Genomic DNA, 23,146 nt, shown 5'->3' on the forward strand with positions numbered 1-23,146 from the left:
AGCTAAACGTAGATCTCTGAAACTCTCTAGAAATTCAGTTTATTTATTTATTTATTTATTATAGGGAGGTTTTCAAGGTAAGAAGAGACTATACAGTCTCTACCAGTCAGTCGGTTGGATGGTTTGGAGCTGCTGATAGAAACGGATTCAGGTGTGGCCCACCTGTCCGACCTGATGACTGATGACTCCACACGAACTTCTAGTCTCCCTTTCTTCTCTTCCCCACCCATTCCTGCTCGCTTCCTAGCATCTCATATCGAAGGAGGAAAACCCATCCGAAAAGATTGCGCAGCTGAAACGAAGCCCTAACCCTAATCTTGATCATGGAGAAGCCAGAGTCGGGCGAGCTCCAGTGCGTGGGAAGATTGGAGATCGTGAAGCCGAAGCCCGTTGTTGGTTTTATCTGCGGCACTCTTCCCGTTCCTACCGACGAAGCCTTCCATGCCGCTCTCGTGCCATCCTCTTCTACCTCTTCCTCTTCCTCTCAAACGTACGTGCTAGCATCTCTCCCGCCCTCCTCTTTTTTAGCTTCTGTTTGGATGCACTATTGAATTGAATTGCAATCACTAGCCGAAAAAGGTAGAAGGGGGAGACAAAAAAAAGTAATAATCCAAAATTGCCATTTCATTCGTCCACAATGAGGGAGTGATCTCGTAATTGCAGTTTGGGAACTTTCAGGTTGGGCACGTTGGAAACCTAACCACAGTTTTATGGTCGTTTGGCAGCTTGTGTTTTGGGGGATTTCGAGTTGGAATCCAAATCCGGGCCTAAATATTGTGTTTGGCAATGGGAATTTTTGGAGAGGAGTTGAAATCCTCAATAAGCCCATATTTCAGTTCCTATCTAAAAGCTAGCTTGCAAAATTCAAGAAGTAGAAATCCTTTATAATGGTCATGTTTTTCAAATTTCCTCTCCAACAGCTCTCCTACATACTGAAAATCAAGGTTGCAAAACATGACTTGTAGAATGAAAATCCCATAGATTCCAAATCCAAGCTGCCATATGATCTCTTGGGGCCACTTCATTGTTACGGCTACTTTGCAATTCAATTTGCTTTTGCATCCAAATGCAGCCTTCGGTACAAGGAAATATCAACATTAATTTGTCATTATGTCGGTTCTTTCTCACAGAGTTAAAGCTCCTCGTTATCGGATGCTGCCGACGGAGACCGATCTTAACATGCCTCCCTTGCCTTCCAACTTCCCTGACAAGGCCTTTCCCATCGCTGCCATGCCTGTCAAGACCAGTGGAGGTATGTTACTATTGCAATCTAGGATCAATCTATCAAGGGAAATTAGTTGCAGAAATTGAAATCAGCATCTACCAGAAATTTCGGCAAATAACACCCAAACAGTAAACCAGATTCATAAGGAATGTTCAAAACAATATCAGAATCCCCCCTCCCCCCCTTCCAAGTCTACCACCATTCTTTTATTCAAATTTCTTATTGTCAAGAAATACCATCCACATGCCTATCAGTTATGCCCAAATATAAAACCTACCTCTAGAGGTGTATGTTCGACCGTGTCTGTACTGGTCATATAGCCTATGCGGTTGTATAAAACAATTCAAATGATTATGGTTTCTTTTTTGTTGACAGTAGGAAACTTTAAGTTTTGTAGAGACTTATATAAAGGCCCAAAAGCCATATGTAGTTGATTAATATAATGAATAAAGAATGCATTCTATTTGGGGTGAAAGGAATGCTAGAGGTCTTGGTCGATGCTCTTCATGTGGAAGATCTCTTCTTGGCTTGGCATGGGGTTGCTCTCCGCAAATGTTCTCTAGCTGGTTGGAGGCTGTCTTCTTGCTGGCCTATGGCAGATTTGGGGTGAAAGGAATGCTAGATGTTTCCGTGACAAATGTAATGAGGTTGCGTGGGTAGCTAGAAACATTTGGCTCACAGTCGTAGAATGGGCAGTGAGCAAAGGCTGGCAGGGGCATGTGTAATCCTTTCCCTGTGTTTTGTTTCCGCTTTTTGTGTTTTCTTTTGGTGCTATCTCAAAGCCCCTTTTAATGAAGTCTGTTGTCATCTTTCAAAAAAAAAAAGAAAAAAGAATGCATTCTTTTTTGTTTTTAAATCCTGAGATGGGGTTGATCTACTCTCGGTGTGATGCCAATGTTTGGAAACCCAGATCCAATCAGGCAGTCGGACTGGCTTGGACAAGAACCTCCCACTTTCAGGACGGGTTGCGATTATATCCTTTTCAGGAATGAAACTAGGCAGGTTTTTCGTCCAACCAGCAGACAGAGTGGTTTGGTCAGGAACCGCTAGCCTTACTGGACGGATCGCTGTCATACCCGTTTTTGCAAATGAAACTGCCTGGTGAGGCAGGTTTTCTGGTCCAACCATCAAATTGTTTGACCTGGGTGGTTTTAAGCGACCTGCCCGTTCGAAAAATCTAAAGGTTGTCAAGAGTTGAAGTCAGGTCGCTACGTTGAAGGCAGTGTTTTAAACAGCTTCGCTGTATAGCATTAGCATGTAGCTTATGCTACTTAGGATAGCTTTGCCTTAATGCCACATAGCTCATGAAAATAGCTTAAGTCACATGCAACTTACACTATATGCTAATATTGCATGCGCCATGTTCTGCATAGCCTATGTTCCATGCTACGTAGCTTACGCTACAAGTTATTTTTGACTAAAGCATTAAAATCAATTAAGGTTTTCAATGGTTTGTTACATTTTTCATTTTTAATAAAAAAATAGTTAATCTTTTCAATGATTTTAGTAAAAGAATATAAATAATAGTATTAAATCAGTCTGGTGGCTCGTTCTTTACCTTTTGTACTTAATCTTTACCTATTGTGCCTATTATTTTAGGCTGGGTTTTCTTTCACCAAATGTCATTAAATTTCATTATTAATCAAATTAATTTGGTGCAAAATATCATGTAACTACATGATATTTGGCGCAACCAGGTACCACCTTAACTAAAAATATAGAAGTAGTGTGTAGATTAAGCCTCATGTTTTCGAGGGGTGAACTATGCTATTCGCTATTTGAAATGCTGGTTGAAAGTACAATGGTCTGACCAGTACACTACAAGACCACTGTGAAATTCAATACCTATGTATATATTTTCATAAAAAATTTGCTAAGCCCACATGTGCCTAAAAGTAGCATCTATACGCCACATAATGTGCCGATGTGGCAATCATTTTGAGATCCCAACCATCCATTGGGTGGGAACCACTATAGTTGCCCCTTCATAAAATAGACTCAATCTATTCATCAAACAGGCCATGAGTGCTGTAAACTGTTGCTCCACCAATCAATTTACTAGCCCAATTTTTTGTTAAGGGCATTTGCGTGGTGACAATTGTTAGATAGATAGCTTGGATCTTGTGCATGTGTGCTACTTCAACATGTGTGGCATGTAGATGGGCTACCTTGTATAGCAAAGGGGTGGCAATGATCTACCATAATAGTTCACCAACATCTTAAAAGTGGTGGTGCCTCATCCTCCTCACTTCACATGTGGGACACGTTTAGAGCTATCTGGACCATCCAAATTGTGGCACATGTTTTGGATGAATCTAATCTAATCTCTGGAATCACACTATTCACAAAATCCTAACCATCCAACTAATGCCTATCAAATGGATGGTTAGATGTAACATAGTTAGTGGTCCCATTTCCAACGGTAAGATCAGATGGTTACTATCATCTCCTCAATGTATACTTTTTTGGTTATTCTTCACCCACTAAGATCAGTGATTTGGACATGGCTCTACAACTTTACTATGGTATGGTGGAAGAGTCACCGCCATTTTTAAGATGGTGGTAAATCTCATAGAGTTGTACCATTATAATAATTTAACAATTTAACAATTTAACACTTTAAGAGAAAATGGTTGATAATTTGGGAGTGTGATGATGATATGCAACCACTAAGAAATTGTACACGTGTCATTTAAGTGGTTGAAATTAAAGCATCCAAATCAGGAGCCCTTGTTTAGACAATCATAACCCAAAGTTACAGTGGATTAACTTTCTAACTGGACAATTGGTGGATATTTAATGAATGGTTGAACTATAAAGCACTTAATGGTCCAATTTCAATGAACAAGTGTCCATTAATCAGAGTATAGTGTTCGTCAATCTATTTGATGTTGAGGTACTAACCAGTCCATGGTAGGTCCTGCATTTTGTACTGTTTAGTTTGAGTTATTCATGCCACTTTTACATTTTGTTAGTGTCGATGCATCAATATCATTGTGTCTAACCACTTACCAAAGTGTTGGTACATTGGTAGAGTGTGATGGTTAATATGCATGTGCTAGGAAATTGTACATGGGACATTTAAGTATCTCAAACTAAAGTGTCCAATCTGTGACCCCTTTTTAGATATGTCATAAGCTAGAAGTTACACTGATTATATTTTCTACCTAAATGATTGGTGGACATTTGATGGATGGTTGTAAAGTATCCAATGCTCCGAATTCATTGAACAAATGTCCATGAGTCGGAGTTTAGTAGTGCTCAATCAATATGATTTTAAGATCATGACCAATCCATGGTAATTTCTGCAATTTGGGTGGTTGATAGTTTTTTTTTCTTATGCCAGGTTTACCATTTCTGAGTGCCTGTGTACCAAATGTTTCTTCTCCCTCTTACAACTTTGAGTCCCCCCAACCTCTTCTTCTCCTGCTTCTTCTTCTCCTTATTCGTCTGCTCCTCCTCTTCCCTCCTTTTCTTTCTGCTTTGGGCATGGTATTGGTAGAGTAACTATTTATCTTCTATTTAGTGGTAGTTTTGTTTTAAAAGTCAGACTCAGATCTGAAATCCATATCTGGAGCATTGTTTGCATCAGAACGAGATCGATATTCAACCTGGCAATTTCTGCTGCTGCATCAAGTAAATACACGTTTTCTTTTTTCTTTTTTCTTTTTTCTTTTTTCTTTTTTCTTTTTTCTTTTTTTTTCTTTTTTTTTTGCGTTTGAGGAGACATCTTAGATCCTAAAAACAAATGAAAGAGAACTCGTTTTGAGTGAACTGAGTCAACATACCATTTCTGCTATTTATCCAATACCAAAAATTTCCCCTGTAATTTCCTGTTTGCAGTGCAGGAAACTCACAAGAGAAATCCCTCGGAGGCCTAAGAGGCTTGATGATCTGACCATGAATGAATTTGGAGCCATCAACTCTGACTCTGTCCTGTCTGAGTGAGCTAGAGAAGGCCTTGAATCTTCTCTAAACACTAGTCCAGGGCCAGTCTTTGTCTAAAATATGAAAAAATCATGACCAAAGAAACTCCATAATAGATTGAATGACCCTAATTCAGCTATAATTACAGACTCACACAGAATTAGGACAAAATAACTATATTAGTCCCAACATGAATATGATATCTAAAAGATAATTCTACTGTAATGACTACCTTATTTCACTAACAACAATGGATGTTGTATAACAAAGTATATCCTTCTAACACTGCCATGCAGGATTCAAAATTAGACTGCAACGCACTGGCCATGAGGACATATTTGAACATCAACAACATAATTAGGAATTTGAAACTCCCATACATCTTGATTCAGTTTGCCTATATTAAGGCATTGATACTCCTTTGAAGCAAAGGAAGGTAACTGCACCTTCAACTTTCTAAAACTGCATCCAGTGTCACTGGGTTGTGGTTTTGTGGCACATTTTTTCTTCATTCAAATGCTCCACTTCATGTAAACCACTCCAGGGATGAACAAAACATGCTGCTTGTTAGATCATCTTGTAAATGCTTTAAACATCAGCTGGAACTGAGTAGTGTTTCAGTGGAAATCAAATGAGTCCCCTCTCACCAGTTGAAACATATACATGTGCGACTGAGTCAAATGACTCAAAACAATTCCAGCTGAGTCAGAATGAGCTGCATGGTTTTAGGTTCCTAGAAGGTAGCACTCCAAACTGATTCTTAAAGCTATGCCTCCCATGCTCCCCAAAATGCCTGTAAAATCAAAAGGTCATCACATCATTGCATAAACGCTCTGCATATCTTGATAAAAGAAAAAGAAAAAAGGAAAAAAGAAAAGGAGTCCTACATACTGGCAGCCTCACTCTTTTGGCAGGACACCTTCAAATGCCGGTAGTTTCATAACCAAACTACGCCGTATTCCATGTTTCAAGGTGCCTTGTTCTCATTGCTGGCTAGAGCATTGGAACCTAATTTTGTTGATCCATGCACTCATTTTTTTGAAGCCTTTTCTCTTGAAACTAAAATCTGATTCTGAGCATGTAACTGGTTGTTGGAACTTGACAGATCTACATTGGGAAAGTGGCCCTATCGCTCAAAATCTTGCTAGAAAATGTGAGGCACTTGCTGTTTCTGGTCTGGCAGAGTATGGTGATGAGATAGATGTAGTTGCTCCTACTGACATTTTGAAGCAGATTTTTAAGATACCTTACTCCAAGGCTCGACTATCTGTTGCAGTTCAACGTATTGGACAGACTCTTGTTCTAAATACAGGGTATGCTGTCATATTTCACTAGTTGCTATGTTGTCCAGCCTCTCATAATTTGCAAAATGCAATTTCTTTTCACTGGTGAAATTTTCACAAAGCGCAGGCCTGACCTTGAAGAAGGAGAGAAACTGGTTAGAAGACAAAGCAACCAATCAAAGGGTGATCATTCTATCTTCTTGAATTTTGCAATGCATTCAGTTAGAGTGGAGGCTTGTGATTGCCCACCTACTCAATATGTTCCACCAGAAGAATCGAGCTCCACTATTTTACCTGGTCATGTTGAATCTAGAGAGGGATCTTTTGTATCTTCTGCCTGTCCAACAAAAGGTAGCAAGTCCAAGATTTTCAATGGTAGTGTTGGTGGCAGTAGAAAGGAAGGATTTAATTGCTGTGGAGAGTATTCAGAGGGTGACCAAGAAAGCTTTTTTTGGGGTGGCAAGCAGAATAGGCAGAATAACAGGCATGATGCCATCAAGAAAACTTCACAAGTAGGTGAAAAGGCCAGATGCCCAGTGCAAGAGTCAGAGAAGCACAGAAGAGTTGGCAACGATGGTTTTCTAAGGGTTCTGTTCTGGCAGTTCCACAACTTCCGCATGCTCTTAGGAAGTGACTTGCTTTTGTTCAGTAATGAGAAATATGTCGCTGTGAGTTTGCATTTGTGGGATGTTACACGACAGGTGAGAATCATTCTTGTTGATATCTTGATTCTGTGATTTCTTTTATTCATCCAGCCTTTCATGACAGGTCACTCCATTAACATGGCTTGAAGCCTGGCTTGACAATGTCATGGCAAGTGTGCCTGAGCTGGCCATCTGTTATCATGAAAATGGCGTTGTTCAAGGGTACGAGCTTCTTAAAACAGACGATATATTCCTACTCAAGGGCATTTCTGAGGATGGTACTCCTGCATTTCATCCTCAAGTTGTCAAACAAAATGGTCTTTCGGTGTTAAGATTCCTTCAGGATAACTGCAAGCTAGATCCTGGTGCTTATTGGGTATGGATTGTTGACCTTCTTGGATATCCAAATAGTTGATCTGTGATTTTGTGATTACAATTTATTTGTCCTTTTTTCTTTTCTTTTCTTTTCTTTTCTTTAACTTAGATTCTATATGGATCGTCTTTTCTTTTTCTTCTTTTTTCTTTTTTCCATAAAAATTTATGTAGATATTGACCCCGACTGATAATTTTACTCTTTGTACTTGTGTTAAGACAATGTTTCACTTTGTATGAAAGGATTTATCCATCAGGATGGGTAATTTTTTATCAGTCAAGATGCACATAAATAATGTCGCCCTTTCTTTCTTGATTAGAAACTGTCTTCTTGTTAAATTATGGCTGTGGATTCATTACTGGGCCTCTGATTTTACTATTTCAGCTTTATAAAAGTGCTGGAGAGGATGTAATTCAATTATTCGATCTTTCCGTTTTACCAAAGAACCGTTCTTCAGATGATCATGATAATGACTGCAGCTCTTTGCCGTCTTTAATGCAAAGAGCGAGAAGGGATTCCTTGTTTTCACTGGGGACTCTACTTTACCGTCTTGGTCATCGAATATCTCTTTCAAAGGTATTGAATATTTAATTTTTTCCCAATCACACTCCATTGTCTTATTCTGAGCTGTTGCCAACAAATTATGGTGCTTGCTGCAGGTGCCAAATAACATGGCCAAGTGTGCAAGGCTTTTCGAGAAATGTTTGGAGTTCCTGGACGAGCAGGACCATCTGGTATTGTAGCTTTCTAGGATAAGCTTAATGGTTACCTTGTCCTTATCTCAGTTATTGTGTTTGATTTTTGCATGGGTAAAGGCTGCATTGCTGAAGCTACTATATTGAACGGACCATAATGGCCATTGTCCGAAATGTCCAGTCAGCTCAATTTGGCTCTTTGCCGCATTGAGCTTGCTGGCCATTTTGAGCCAGTTTAATGGACCTTCTTCATTCTGCTCAATGTGGGATGGGATTTCTGTACTACCCAACAAAACCAATAACATTGTATAATTGATGTGGTTTAAATGTGGTGCATTAGCAAGTTGTGCGTTATTCCCAATGGAAGCTAAATTCATAGGCATGATGATACTTACTATGAACTTTTATTTTAAAACAGGTGGTCCGGGCATATGCTCATGAACAATTTGCGAGGCTCATTTTAAAATGTTATGAGGAGCTGGATTTAACATCCGAACCTGTTCTTCTTGAATCTGAAGTAATAGTTACTGATGTCGAAGACGAGTCTTCAGAGTTTCCTCAAGAAATGTTCGGATCAATCATCCAAGATAAGATGCCATCACAAGTTGCAGAAAATGTACCTTTGACTGAAGATGAAAGGATCCTTCTGAAATCAGTGCCAGAGAAGATGGCTGCAGGAGCAAACTCCTTCCCTCCCAGAAACATGGGAACATCTGAAGGCCCTAAATTGTGGAAAATAAGAGAAACCATGGAAGATCCTGACAACAGTGATAGCTTGGCAGTGTGCCACGTCTCTGCTGCTTCCTCACACATGGTCCAGACAGTCGCCGATCCAATCTCATCTAAGTTAGCTGCAATACACCATGTATCCCAGGCTATCAAATCTCTTGGATGGAAGTGCCAACTGCAAAACACTGAAGGAGATCTTATGGATCATGGAAACAAAACCCAGGATAAATCTTCACATATTGGTTTTTCTGTATGTGCATGTGGCGATGCTGACTGTATTGAAGTTTGCGATATTCGGGAATGGCTCGCTAGATCCAAGATGGATCAAAAGCTGTGGAAACTTGTTCTTTTGTTGGGGGAATCTTATTTGGCCCTTGGACAGGCTTATAAGGAAGATGGGCAATTGCATCAAGCTTTGAAGGTTGTAGAATTAGCTTGTTCTGTATACGGATCAATGCCTCAACACCTTGAAGATGCTCAGTTCATCTCATCTATGGTTAGTAGCTCTCCACCTCAGCTGAAGTTTAGAGATAGAAGTGGAAAGAGAAGCTCTGTTTTAGGTGGCACAACTGAACGGGATCGAAATCCTGCTGAAGAATGTCTTACCATCAATGGATTCTCTTCCAATTACTTATTCTGGGCAAAGGCGTGGGCTCTCGTTGGGGATGTTTATGTTGAGTACCACTTGATAAGGGGTAAAGAACCCTCGGTACATCTTGAAAGGAAAGCTTCTGTTGGCGACTGGAGAGTATCAAATGAAGTTGCAAGAGAGGTAAAAAGGCTGAACAAGAAATTGGGGCAGTATAAGCAAAATTGCAGTATGTGTTCCCTAATAAACTGCAGCTGCCAGAGCGATAGGGCAAACAGCGGTAACAGTGCAAGCAGCAGCAGTGGAGATGTTCGCTCTTTGGCTTATGGTAGAAAACAGGCTAAGAAACCAAATGTAAAGAGCAATCAGCACTCACTGTTTGGTATACCGGAGAGCGACCATGTTTTCTCTAAGGTGGATGATGCAAGTGTTTCTGAAAACAGATGTGTACAAACAAATTGGAATGATGACGGACATTCACATGTTTCTGAGCCAGCTGTACATAAGCGTGAAGTGACCTATTTGGATGCTAATTTTGGGGGTGATGAGGGTACATTGGAAATGCACGGTCCAGGCCTGCGGGCGTCAGTTGATTCTGAACCCCAAATTCAAGATGTGCCCAATACAAAAAGCGGAGGTATATTCAAATTTCTTGAGGGTCCTAAAATCGGGGATGTAGAGTATAATCTCTCAGCTGCAATAGGCTGCTATGATGCAGCTAGGAGAGCAATATGGGGCCTTCCCATTGGTTCAACTGAAATGCAATCTATAGTTAAAAGGAAGGGATGGGCATGTAATGAACTCGGTCGATATAGACTTGACGATGGAGACTTACGTACTGCCGAACTTGCATTTGTAGAGGCTATAAAAGCATTCAAAGAAGTCGCTGACCATACGAACATTATATTAATCAACTGTAATTTAGGTCATGGAAGAAGAGCATTAGCTGAAGCTATGATATCCAAGATGGAAAATTACAAGAAACATGGACTCTTACAAAATGCATACAAGCAAGCTTTGGAGGCTGCAAAATTGGAATACAGCGAATCACTAAGATACTATGGTGCAGCTCTGTCAGAACTGAACGCTATGGGCGAAGGGGCAGATTCAGTATCAAACAACTTGTGGAATGAAGTAAAAACACAATTTGCCCATACATATTTGAAACTTGGAATGCTTTTGGCAAGGGAAGACATTTCTGCTGAGGTTTTTGAAAACAGGAACTTGGAAGAATTGCCAATAGGTCCTACTGGTGACAGATTCAAGAAAGAACTGAGGAAGCATGAGATCTCAGCCAATGATGCTATTAGGGAGGCTTTGTGTATATATGAATCTTTGGGTGAATTGCGAAAACAGGAGTCTGCTTATGCTTATTTTCAACTTGCATGCTACCACCGGGATTGCTGCCTGAAGTTTTTGGATCTTGATGATAAAAAAATTAAATCGTCTAGATGTGAAAGTAGCCTTCTTCAGAAGGTTAAGTGGTATGCTTCTCTGGCTGAGAGGAATTGGCAGAGGTCTATTGATTTCTATGGCCCAAAGACACATCCCATAATGTACCTGACTATTCTCATGGAACGTTCAGCCCTTTTTTTAAGACTCTCAAGCTCTTTTCAGTTGAACTTGGTATGTTTCTTTGAATTTAGTCTTGTGAAAGATCAGTGGAACTTGTCTGTTATCATCTTAGCAGTTTCTAGTTCTAAGTAATCTTGTGACTGGATACATGTGAATTGGAATCATATCTAGAATGCATACTTATATTATAAGCAGGGTAAAGTATTTTGCTTCTGAAAATGCTGAAGTTTCTTTTCTTATAAACAGCAGTTAGCTTGAACTACAGAAGCTTTTCTGACATGTCACTCAGTGCTCCAGAAGATAATTGTTCTTCACACGTTTTGCTCTCTGAGCATCTTTGTTAGCTTTGACATGCATGTGTGCTTGGGAACAAGTTGTGTCACATAATGGTTCAAAGTGTTTGATATTTGAACCTTGCTTGTGCACGTGTCATGCAATATGCAGTGATATGCCCCCATAAGTTTGCTACTGCTTTGATTTCATCAAGTTATGTGCAAGTCTGTGCTTTATTTGCATTCTTTGTTTCATTTCATGCAGTGTGACATATGCCATTTGATTACTGTGCTGCTCTGTTAGAGCCACTATTATCAATAGTGAATAGCATGTAATGTAGCATTCACCCTTCTAAAGTGTGACGCATAAGCTACTAGCGTGTAGCAGAAGCTATACCCTACTTCTAAATTGTTAATTAAGGTTGTGCTTGGTTGCACCAAATATCAAGAAATTTCATGATATTTTGCACCAAATTAGACTGATTAATCATTACATTTCATTATATTTGCTTCAACCAAACACAACCTAAACTAATAGGAAATATACAACAATGATTAAGCACAAAGATTTTTTTTTTAAAAAAAAAGAAGAAAAAAAAAAGAGCAACATAACTGATTTAATACTGTTATATTATTTTGCTAAAATCATTGAAAAAAAATTAACTGTCTTTCTATTGAAAGTAGAAAAGTGTAACAATTCATTGAAAACATTAAAATCACAAAGTTTTAAAACATAACAATTCATTGAAAAAAATAATTGATTTAATATTTTAGTGAAAAATAACTTTTAGCGTAAGCTATGTAGAGTGTTCCACAGGTTCTGTAGCATGTAGCGTATGGAAATTAGCTTTTAGCCGTAGGCTAAGGCTACAAACGACTCAAGTACTTTTCATGAGCTACACGCTATGTAGCGTAAGCTATTCAAAACACTAAGAGCAAAGGTGAGATGCTTTCCTTTGTCGTACAATCACCTCGTCAACTAGGGAAAGGACCACAAATGACCCATTAACTTTCATCACCACATCTATTATCTGTGCCATTTGCTCTAACGGACTAAAACAAGAAATCCACATTTATTCTCTCTCTCTCTCTCTCTCTCTCTCACACACACACACACACACACACACACACACACACTCACTCACTCACATGACGAGCGTACAAGAGTGGGAACTGGTCCTTGTCTTTCAACATTTTGAAATCCATCCTGTTTTTTAATATATAAAAAATCCAAGAAGACGGCAACATTGAAAAGAAAGAGGGAAGGTTTAAAAAGTAGTCAGTCTAATTCTTAATTTCCTGGTCAGTTCTCTGTAACGATAATTTTCCTTATAAAAGAAATATATTACTCATGTTTTGTGTCATGAAATAGGACAACTAAGTTAATTATCCCACACTCTGCAGCTTGCTTGCAAACTATATCAGCTTCATTTTCTGTCACCAATAAGACTAGCTGCCTGTTTCTTCCTACCCAACCATTCACACATGCTTGCACAGAAGATTTGCATTTCAGCTTTCTGTAACCACGTGAAATGTATTATTGGTTAATCAGATCCCAAGATCTCCTAACCATGTTTTGAGATTTGTTGACATAGTCATTAGTTTCCAAACATGTCACACGTAGTTCACCAAGGACTTTTTTTAGGTCCCTTATGTTGCTGATGCTTTTCCTTTATCAGTTTGGCATTACTTGCAATTGGATGTCTTCTGATGTTCTCGAGCCTGGTATTTCTTTATGCTGCAAGTATTTTTAGTACGAACCTAATGAGACATGGAGGCTTCAAAAAGAACCCTTGATTGTTGGTGGATGTCAGAACACATCAATAGCAATAATTCCTCCCTTTTACTATAAGCAAGTATTCTCGACAGCACAAAATTGGCATCTAAATATTTGTTTTCTTTTGGAGAAAACTGGGCTAATGTAGGAAGAAGCAAACTTCTGTAGAAAACTTGTCTCATGGATTATCAAGAAAAAAAAAAAGAAAAAAAAAAGAAAAAAAAAAAAAAAGAAAAAGAAAAGAAAAAGGCCAGATCTAGTTCTGATGTAACTACAGTCTTGCAGCTACTGCTTTTGAAATTACTGGGTTGAGACTAATGATTCAGATATGTTGGCCAATATTATCGGTATTGCAGGTTGCCAATAGAAAATGACCATGGAATTACCTTGATATACTGATGTAGGACAATTAACCACTTGCTCTAAAAGTTCGAACTGTTAGAGTATGGCGAATTAATCCCTTCATCTCATAGCTCAGGCCCCACATCTCATGGGCTAGCACCTCGGCCGAACCCCCCTCGTGGGCTCGTGGGCCCCTAAATCACATGGACCGCCCACCCCGAGTGTGTCCCCGCATCCCATGGGCTACCCCACTCGAGCCTGGTGTGAAATGCCCCTGCATTAATCACCCCCAGTGAGGAGTTTCGAACACGAGACCTCCCCCGTGGGCCCCAATTCACATGGGTCACCCACCCCGAGTGTGTCCCCGCATCCCACGGGCTATGAAAATGCCCCTGCATTAATCGCCCCTAGTGTGAAAATGCCCCTGCATTAATCGCCCCAGTGAGGAGTCTCGAACACGAGATCTCCCGCTCTAATACCTATTTGATGTAGGACAATTAACTACTTACTCTAAAAGCTCGAACCGTTAGAGTTTGGCGAATTAATCCCTTTATCTCATAGCCCAGACCCCACATCTCATGGGTTAGGACCTCAGCCGAACCCCCCTCATGGGCTCGTGGGCCCCAAATCACATGGGCCGCCCACCTCGAGTGTGTCCCCGCATCCCACGGGCTACCCCACTCGAGCTCGATGTGAAATGCCTCTGCATTATATCCCCAATAATATTTCATTGTATTGATGACATTGTGCAGTATTCCAAAATATTGCAAGTTATCATCAAAATTCCTTTATAAAGTTCCATGATATTGTCTATACATGCGATACATGTTGACGATATTGAGCCAACGTGTGAGAGGTGTAAAAAAAAAAATTGAAAAAAAAAATGTTCAATTTTTAGTTTTTTTGAGGGAATCTCATATGTAGTTTCACTTCTTGTTTTTAAATTTTTGGATTATCGTTTGTGTTTTGTACTTGTATTGTATAATTTATTAATTATATGAACTCGGTTTTTTATATAATTGCATCACTTCTGTCAGACGGCGTGTAGTTTAGGACCTTATACAAAGGAAAGTTATTGTGCATACTTGTTTGTTATATATCTTTTTCTTTTTTTGCAAAAAATAGTTATAAGAGTGTCTTCATGTCTCTTTTAACACTTCCTAGGTTCCATTGAAAAAATCCATCATTTTCTCAAGCTTCCCTTAGACAACGATACTTTCCCCAAGAAGTGCGATATTTCCCATGCGATACTGATATGCTCCTATATCCCAAGGGTTTGATGCGACAATTTCTAATGATACATGATGCCGTTGAAAAAGTTGTTGTCGTTCAACAACTGATTTTGTCATTTGCAATGATGTAAATGTTGAGTTGGAGCCAAAGCTAGTTTCTTCATAAGATTTTTTTATTTTTTTATTTTTTTTGCGAGTTTAGAGTTGGAATATTACCCTTCTGAACATTCGTTTCATGTTTCAAGAAGTGTTGGAGTCTGTGGACTTCTTCATTATATGAGGCAGTGTGGGAGATGTGGTCGTTCTTTCTTCATCTTTTGAGATCTCACGTGTCTTTGCTATCTTATCGGTGGAGCTAGTAAAAGTATGGGCAATAAGCCATTCAAACCAATAGTTAAATTCTTCATAACTGTTGCAGGACACATGATTTAATGCGAGCATGCAACGTGGAGATTATGAAAGAGTCCATTAAGTAATTCAATTAACAAAAGATGTTAACCTACCAAGTAATTAAGAGTAAACAATAGGAAATCAAATCTGATTTAACCTAAATCACATACCCGCATGCTAAAAAATCACATAAATCAATTAAAACTATGACCAGTGGAAGGATAAAACTTCTAATTTAGCATGAGCACGTTCCACACTCAAGGGACGGATTTGTATGTTTTATGATTAGGGTTAGGAAGGGGAAATTTTGAAATTTGAAAAATTAGGTTTCATGGAAATTGGGGATTTTGGAATTAGGTTTTTTTTAGAAATTGGAAAAATTAGAAAATTGAAGATCTAGGGTTTAGAGTATTGTAATGGAAGGGAAAAGAGAAAGATAAGAGAAGAAGAAGAAGAAGAATACTTTTCGAAGAAAAGAGGAATGATGTAAGAAAAAGAATACCTTAGGGAATCCACCACCAAACAAGCTTCTACCCTTCCACTATTTACTTGGAATAGAGGTGTTTTTTTTAAAAAAAAAAAAAAAAAAAAAACACCTACAAAATAATAAGGAAAATTCCTTTACACAAGAGCTTCTCTTTTTTCTTTATTCTCAATAACACCACTAGGGTTGGAACCTCACCTCCCCTGTGCTTTTCTAATTAAAAATTCAGAATTAAAAATCCAGCATAATTACAACTATGAGTGGCTCATCATCAAAAATAAGAAAACTAAAGCATTTATTATCAATCCCAACCATCAAATAACTCCTAAAAATAACAAAAAACATAAAGAAAGCAATATCAGAATCCAAGGGGTCTAGATCTAAAAGATCTGGTGGCCTCATGGCCTAATTGACAAGATCAAATGGTCGGATCGACACGAAATAGAAATCCTATGACTAAAATGATCTCTTAAGCAACCCACATGCATCATCTCAAAGTGGGGTCTTCCTGATGCACGTCCAATGCATGTGGGGTCTTCAAAATGGCCCGGCGAACTCCATCTAGAACTCATCTCTCATCCACAAAGAAAGTTGTGCTGATGTTGGTGTTCGTCTTCGTTTCTAGTACACCCGAGTAGGTCCTCTGATGTTCCCATCAATTCCCCTCGGCTGAGGAGATTTCTCCTCTGGCGAAATAAAGCTGTAGTGATGCTCGAGGAGATCCAGGTCTCGTCACTGAAACTCTACCACTATGATCTATGTACTGTCTGACTTTGGTTTGCCCTTCCACTTGACAAGGTACTCCTGGTAACCGCCATGTCATGTAGAAATCGCTTCTTCATCTAAGATATCCTCTGTTTCTTCTCTTCTCATAAGTATGGATGGTAAAGGTTAAGAAAATGGGTTAGGTAATGGCCATGGGTCTTGGGACAGGTCAGGGGCATCATCATTGAAGTTCGTGTGAGAGTTAGAGGAAGGTCCATGAAACGGTGCAAGATCTTCCACATTAAATGTGGAACTGATACTCATGTCAGGTGGAAGATCTATCAAGTAGGCATTCGAACCCAGTCTTTTCAAGATTTTATATGGTCCAACGCTATGGGCTTGTAATTTTTTTATGATTCTCTGTGGAAACCTTTTTGGACATATTTTAATCATGACCTCATCACCCATAACAAACTCTTTAAACCTATGGTGTGAGTTAGCAATCATTTTATATGTTCCATTACTTATATTGATTCTTTTTCTAATCCCCACATGCAAGTCATGCATATGTTGTGTAGATGCATGGTCAAATTCTAAAGGCCTATGAAACACAGACATGGGTATGCAATCTATAGGGGTCCTAGGCTCATCCGCATGTCTTTTCAAATTCACTTCCTCCCCGGGACTCATTTAATCGTGATGAAGGTTTGGTAGAGTCAATGCGTGAATGTCTTGCACGGGTGTAAGCTCAGCCGGTATGTCCTTTGGAATAACAACACTGGCCTCCTCCAATACTAGACTCACCTCAAATGGTAACTCTACACTACCTTCGGGTGTAACCTCAGGTGACATCTCCATAATAACCTTAGGTGTGACCTCACTTGCCATGTGGGCATACGATGTCAATTTAGTTCATCTCTCTTTCAGAATCTTTAGCATTAACTATAGGAAGAGATTCAAGCTGGAGTTTTGTCACACCTTCCGGATCGCGTTTCTTGACGTTCTCCTTTTCCGAGGTGCTTTTGTGTGGGAGAGGCTTCAAGACAATCATTTTACCTCTATACAGAAACGAACACGTATTCGAGCGACCGAATAGTGTTGCATCCCTGTCATACAACGAAGGCCTGCCCAAAATGATGTGACCTATATCAATAGGCAAAACATCAGACCACAAAGTGTCCATATAAGAAGCAAACTGGATGGGAATGGGACAACGCTGAGAAACTAGAATCGAAGATGCGTCAACCCATGAGACTCGATAGGGCTGAGGGTGAGGAACGGCTAGCATACCTAAGCGGTCCACAGTGCGAGCAGATACTACATTGATGCAATTGCCACTATCAATGATCACCTTACAGTTTTTGCCACCACACTTGGCATGTGTGGAAAATTGAATCCATGCGCCAATCATCACTTTCTACAATTTGGCTTAAGGCGTGGCTAATAATTGCAAGTGGTACAGTCTCAACTCTTTCAATTTAATCACCGGCTTGTGATTGAACATCTTCCCTAGTGTCAAGATTCTCCTGAAGGGAGGCTTCAAGCCGATTGATATGCGCATTTTCACGGTCAATTGAGTCGCGGTGGTCTTATTGTGCGCGTCACAAGGACACTTTAAAGGAAACCCTAGGTCATAGGACAATGTGATGACAATGATAGTACTAACCTAGAGATCACGCTAGACACACTACCTAGAAAATTCAGCAAGTCGCTATTCTCAAATCTTATGTTGAAAATTTCGCAAGATAGTAATTCGAGGGTGCCAAACTGAAAATTCAGCACGGGCGTAATCCGAAAATTACAAGCTGAAAATTCAACAATGTGACAACCTGAAATTACTATGCTGAAATTTCAGCAATGGTATAAGTGGAAACGCTAGCTGAAAATTCAGCAATAGGATACTCCAACAAAAATTCAGCAATATGGTTATGATCCTATATGGAATGAATGCTCTACTAAACCTAGATGTGACTCTAACCTAGATGCAACACAAAAATCCTATACTAAACCTATGGTCTCTGATACCAAATTTGATGCAAGACACATGATTTAATGCTAGCATGCAACGTGGATATTATGAAAGAGTTCATAAAGTAATTCAATTAACAAAAGATGCTAACCTACCAAGTAATTAAGAGTAAACAATAGGAAATAAAATTTGATTTAACCTAAATCACATGCCTACATGCTAAGAAATCACATAAATCAATTAAAACTATGACCAATGGAAGAATAGAATTTCCAATTTAGCATGAGCACGTTCCACACTCAAGGGACAGATTTGCATGTTTTATTATTAGGGTTAGGAAGGGGAAAATCTGAAATTTGGAAAATTAGGGTTCATGGAAATTGAGGATTTTGGAATTAGGTTTTTTTTTTTAGAAATTGGGGAAATTAGGAAATTGAAGATCAAGGTTTAGAGTGTTGTAATGGAAGGGAAAAGAGGAAGACAAGAGAAGAAGAAGAAGAAGAATACCTTTCGAAGAAGAGAGAAGAATGATGTAAGAAGAAGAATACCTTGGGAAATCCACCACCAAACAAGCTTCTACCCTTCCACAATTTAATTGGAAGGGATAATGAGGAAAATTTCTTCACACAAGAGAACTACTTTCTTTTTTCCTTTCTCAATAACACCACTAGGGTTGGAACTCCACCTCCCCTATGCTTTTATAATTAAAAATTCGGAATTAAAAATTCAGCATAATTACAACTATGACACTCAAGTGAAGTGACCCATCATAAAAAATAAGAAAACTAAAACATTTATTATCAATCCCAATCATCATTTAACTCCTAAAAATAACAAAAAACATAAAGAAAGCAAGATCAGAATCCAAGGGGCCAGTATCTAAAAGATCTGGTGGCCTAATGGCCTGATCGACAAGATCCAACAGTCAGATCGACACAAAATAGAAATCCTATGACTAAACTAATCTCATAAGCAACCCACATGCATCATCCCAAAGTGGGGTCTTCCTAATGCACGCCCAATGCATGTGGGGTCTTCAAAATGGCCCGACGGGCTCCATCTAGAACTCTTCTCCCATCCACAGAAAGTTACGTTGATGCAATCTCCAAGAGGAGGTCGACGGATCTTTAACGGTTGCTAGACTTTGTTGATTGTGCACGAGGATGTTAATTCCTACAAATTGATCAGTATGAAAGTTAGTTTTTCCAAGGGATAAGGTTTGCAAACACTTGTCCATCGCTCCTTGAATGGGAAAAAACACAGATTATTCCCCAAATAGGAGTCGTGTTTGGAGCACAACAGAGTAGCCCAACTCTAGAGTCCGAAATCTCAACACAAGCTAAGGTCCAAGAAGGAGCAGGTTTGATACGTCGAGCTACTTGAAGTATGGGGGGCCGCGAAACAGAATAGGCAGTAGGAAGGTCCCAGGCAGCAGATACAACGATTGGGGCCTAAAGGGAAAACACTCTAGCTGTCGAATCCCATATGATTTTTTTAAAAATGATATCCTTTGGGCAATATTTATTGTTAAATATATGGTTATTTCTTTCTTTCCAAATATGCCACACCGGGGCTAGGAAAGAGAGTTTGCAAAGAGAAGAAGAGATAGGATCATTTGCATTTTCTACAAAATAAGCAACTGCTTGAAGAATTGTAGGATGGTGGATAAAGGGGATAGAAAGTTTAGATTACAGATTTCTCCAAATCCAACCAGTGAACCTACAAGTGAAAAATAAATGGTTAATAGATTCAATACCATGCTAACAAAAGACGCGGGAAGTATTATCAATGATATTAAAGGAAGCGAACAAGTCTTTTGTTTTGAGTCTCTCAAGAAAACGCATTGGACTTGCCTGGCTTTTCTGGATGTTGAGTTGAAAAGTTGGGGCCTAAACTATTCAAGTTTGAACTTGCTTGGTTAGAAGTTGAGAGTTTTACTAGTCTTGTTAAGGATTGGTGGAATTCTTTCGAAGTTGAAGGTTTTATGGGTTTCAAATTAAATGGGAGGCTCAATCTTCTAAAAAGGAAAATTTTGGATTGGAAAAAAGAAATGGAAGCCGGGAAAGAGAGATGGATGAGGTCTTAAAAAGGAATTTAGGATCTTGACTTAAAGGCCGAATGTTTGGACCTCACGACTGAAGAAAAGGCTAAAAGATCGAAGTTAGCTTAAGATTAGTTGCCTTAAGGAGGAGAAGATTAAATGTAGGCAATGGTCGAGGACTGCATGTGTAAAGGAAGGGGAGCAGAAACACTAAGTTCTTTTAGAATATTGCTAGCACAAGGGTAAGAAGTAACAGGATTGGAGGAGTGGTGGTGGAGAGTAAAAGAACAAAGGAAAAAAGAGTAGGTGTGTGATGAGGTTATTAAGTTCTACAAAGCCCTTTTTTCAGATGAAGGTTGATTGAGACCTCTTCTTGACGACTCGTCTTTCTCTCGCTTTTTAGAAGAAGAGGTCCTCTCTCTTGAGAAGCCCTTTTTAGAGTTGGAAGTCAAATCTATAGTGGAGTCTTTGGGAAGAGATAAGGCCCTAGGTCCTAATGGATTCTCAACAGCCTTCTTTCAAGCTTTTTAGGAAATGTTGTAAGGAGATTTAATGGATTTCACGGCGGAATTTTCCAAAATGGGCCGCTTGTCTTCGGACTTAGGTGCATCCTTCATTGCCATTATCCTGGAAGTGCCAGGAGCGGATAGGTTAAAGGACTTTAGGCTGATAAGCTTAAGAGGAAGTCCGTATAAGATTCTCGCTAAGATCCTAACAACCAAATTCTGCTCGGTGCTCGCTAGTGTCATATTGAAGAATCGATGGGCTTTTATCGAGGGTCGTCAAGTCTTAATGCCTTACTAGCTCATGAATGCATCGACTCGCATTTTAAAGAATGAGCTAAGGGTGTGGTTTGTAAATTGGACATCGAAAAGGCTTATGATCATGTCAATTGAGATTTTTTGGATTATCTTTTGGGGTGTATGGGATGTGGGAGGAAGTGGCAAGGTTGAATGAGGGAGCGTGTCTGATTGGCGAGGTTCTCAGTTTTGGTTGACGATTGTCCCAAAGATTTTTTTTAGACTGTTGATGGGGATTCAACAAGGCGACCCTCTATCTCCAGTTCTATTTGTCATAGTAGTGGAAGCCTTGAGTAGAATGTTCGCGAAAGACCAAGATGTGGGAATTATTAGAGGTTTCAAAGTAGGTAGGGAGAGTACCCCAATATCGCACCTTTAATTTGTCGATGATACTATTCTATTTTGCGACATAGATGATGAGATGGTTGAAAAACTGAGGATGGTGATTTTGTGCTTCGAATCAATCTTAGGGCTTAGGGTCAACATCAAGGTATCCCAAATCGGTTACGCTTCGGCCGTAACGGCCGATTCGTAACGGTAACGGCATCAACCGTTGCGCGATTCGGCCCCGAAACGGGGCACCTCTGTTTTTTGGGTTCGTAACGGCCGTTACGGTACCGTAACAAACGTTACGGTCCATAACCCTAAAGAAAAATGAAAAGAAAAAATGGTTTTAAAAAAAACGTTCTTTTCTTTTCTTTTCTTTTCTTCTTCTTCTCCTTCTTCTTTTTCCTCTTCTTCTTCTTCTCGCCCTGCTGCGACTGCGGCTACAGCCCGGGCCTCCTCCTCCTCCTCTCTCTCTCTCTCTCTCTCTCTCTCTCTCTTCTTTCCGTCTTTTTCTTTTCGGTTTCCTGTTTTTTTTTTCCTTTGAAATCAGAAGCAGATTGACTGGTGTACCACACACCAGTATAGCTGCCGTAGGTACTTGTCATGCTAAGACAAGCGCTGACACTCCTCGAGCTTCGAGTTGTACGAACGGTTCAAAGGAGATCAAAGTTACATGGGCTCCACATTGATGTATTTATTATATCTACACCGTTCATCTATTTTTAAATATCATTTTAGAGCATTAGCCAAAAAATGAATCGTATCCAAAGATCGTCTGGACCACACCAAAAATAGCAGCGGAGATGATGATTTTCACCGTTAAAAAATTCATAGGCCCACCATTACGTTTATTTTCCATCCAATCTGTTCAAAAGGTCAAAAAGACCTGAATGAAGAGGAAAAACAAATTTCATATTGATCTAAAAGTTCTGTGATCCCAAAAAGGGTTTCAATGGTAGACGTTCAATCCCCCACTGCTTTTTGCAGTGTGGTCCACTTGATAATTAGATCTATATTATTTTTCGTGTCAAGCCTTAAGACGAGCTCGTCAAATGAATGGACGGTTTAGATATAACACATACCTCATGATCAGACCAACAGGACTTGCCTACGTCAAATGAATGGACTGCGTACGAGTTACGAAGCACGTTGCACAATTTAATAAAATGTACACGTGCCACATGGGCCCCACCATGATGTATGTATTTTATCCATGCCGTCCATCCATTTTTGCCACATCATCTTAGGTTACGATTCAAAAAATTAGTAAGATCCAAATCTCAGGTGGACCACAGCATAGGAAACAGTGGTTATAGAATGCTCACCATTAAAATTTTCTTAGGGTCCACTGTAATGCTTATTCTCCATCTAACCTGTTAATAGGGTCACACTGACGTGGATGAAGGGAAAACACACATGTCAGCTTGATCTAAAACTTTTGTAGCCCCAATAAATTTTTAATGGTAGTCGTTTAATTATTGTTGTTTCTTATGGTGCTGTCCACCTGAGCTTTGAATCCGCCTCATTTTTGGGCTCATGCCCTAAAATTATTTGGCAAAATGGATGGACGGTGTGGATATAACACATTCATCACGAGTGGGATCCAAAAAACTTTGACACTCGTGTGCTACACTTCACAATCCGACTCCTACCTAATTCGGGCCCTTAAAAAATTGTACACGAGACATGTATTAACTTAAAATTTACCAATTAAATTATGGACTGTAATTGCTAACTCAAAATGCTAAAATCAAATTGTTTAAATAG

General features: G+C 39.4%; 1 protein-coding gene across 1 annotated transcript in view; it reads left to right on the forward strand.

Moving 5' to 3' along the window:
• LOC131237465 (uncharacterized) overlaps positions 1-23,146 on the forward strand; it is a 28,665-nt gene continuing 5,519 nt past the window's right edge. Inside the window, exons 1-8 of the mRNA XM_058235242.1 lie at positions 1-490; positions 1,131-1,252; positions 6,258-6,465; positions 6,563-7,136; positions 7,204-7,455; positions 7,837-8,028; positions 8,112-8,186; positions 8,566-11,091. Of these exons, the coding sequence (XP_058091225.1) occupies positions 324-490; positions 1,131-1,252; positions 6,258-6,465; positions 6,563-7,136; positions 7,204-7,455; positions 7,837-8,028; positions 8,112-8,186; positions 8,566-11,091 (4,116 nt within the window). The 5' untranslated portion in view covers positions 1-323. The remainder of the gene's footprint in view (positions 491-1,130; positions 1,253-6,257; positions 6,466-6,562; positions 7,137-7,203; positions 7,456-7,836; positions 8,029-8,111; positions 8,187-8,565; positions 11,092-23,146) is intronic.

Source organism: Magnolia sinica, chromosome 2 (assembly GCF_029962835.1).
Source record: "Magnolia sinica isolate HGM2019 chromosome 2, MsV1, whole genome shotgun sequence".
Taxonomy (NCBI): Eukaryota; Viridiplantae; Streptophyta; class Magnoliopsida; order Magnoliales; family Magnoliaceae; genus Magnolia; species Magnolia sinica.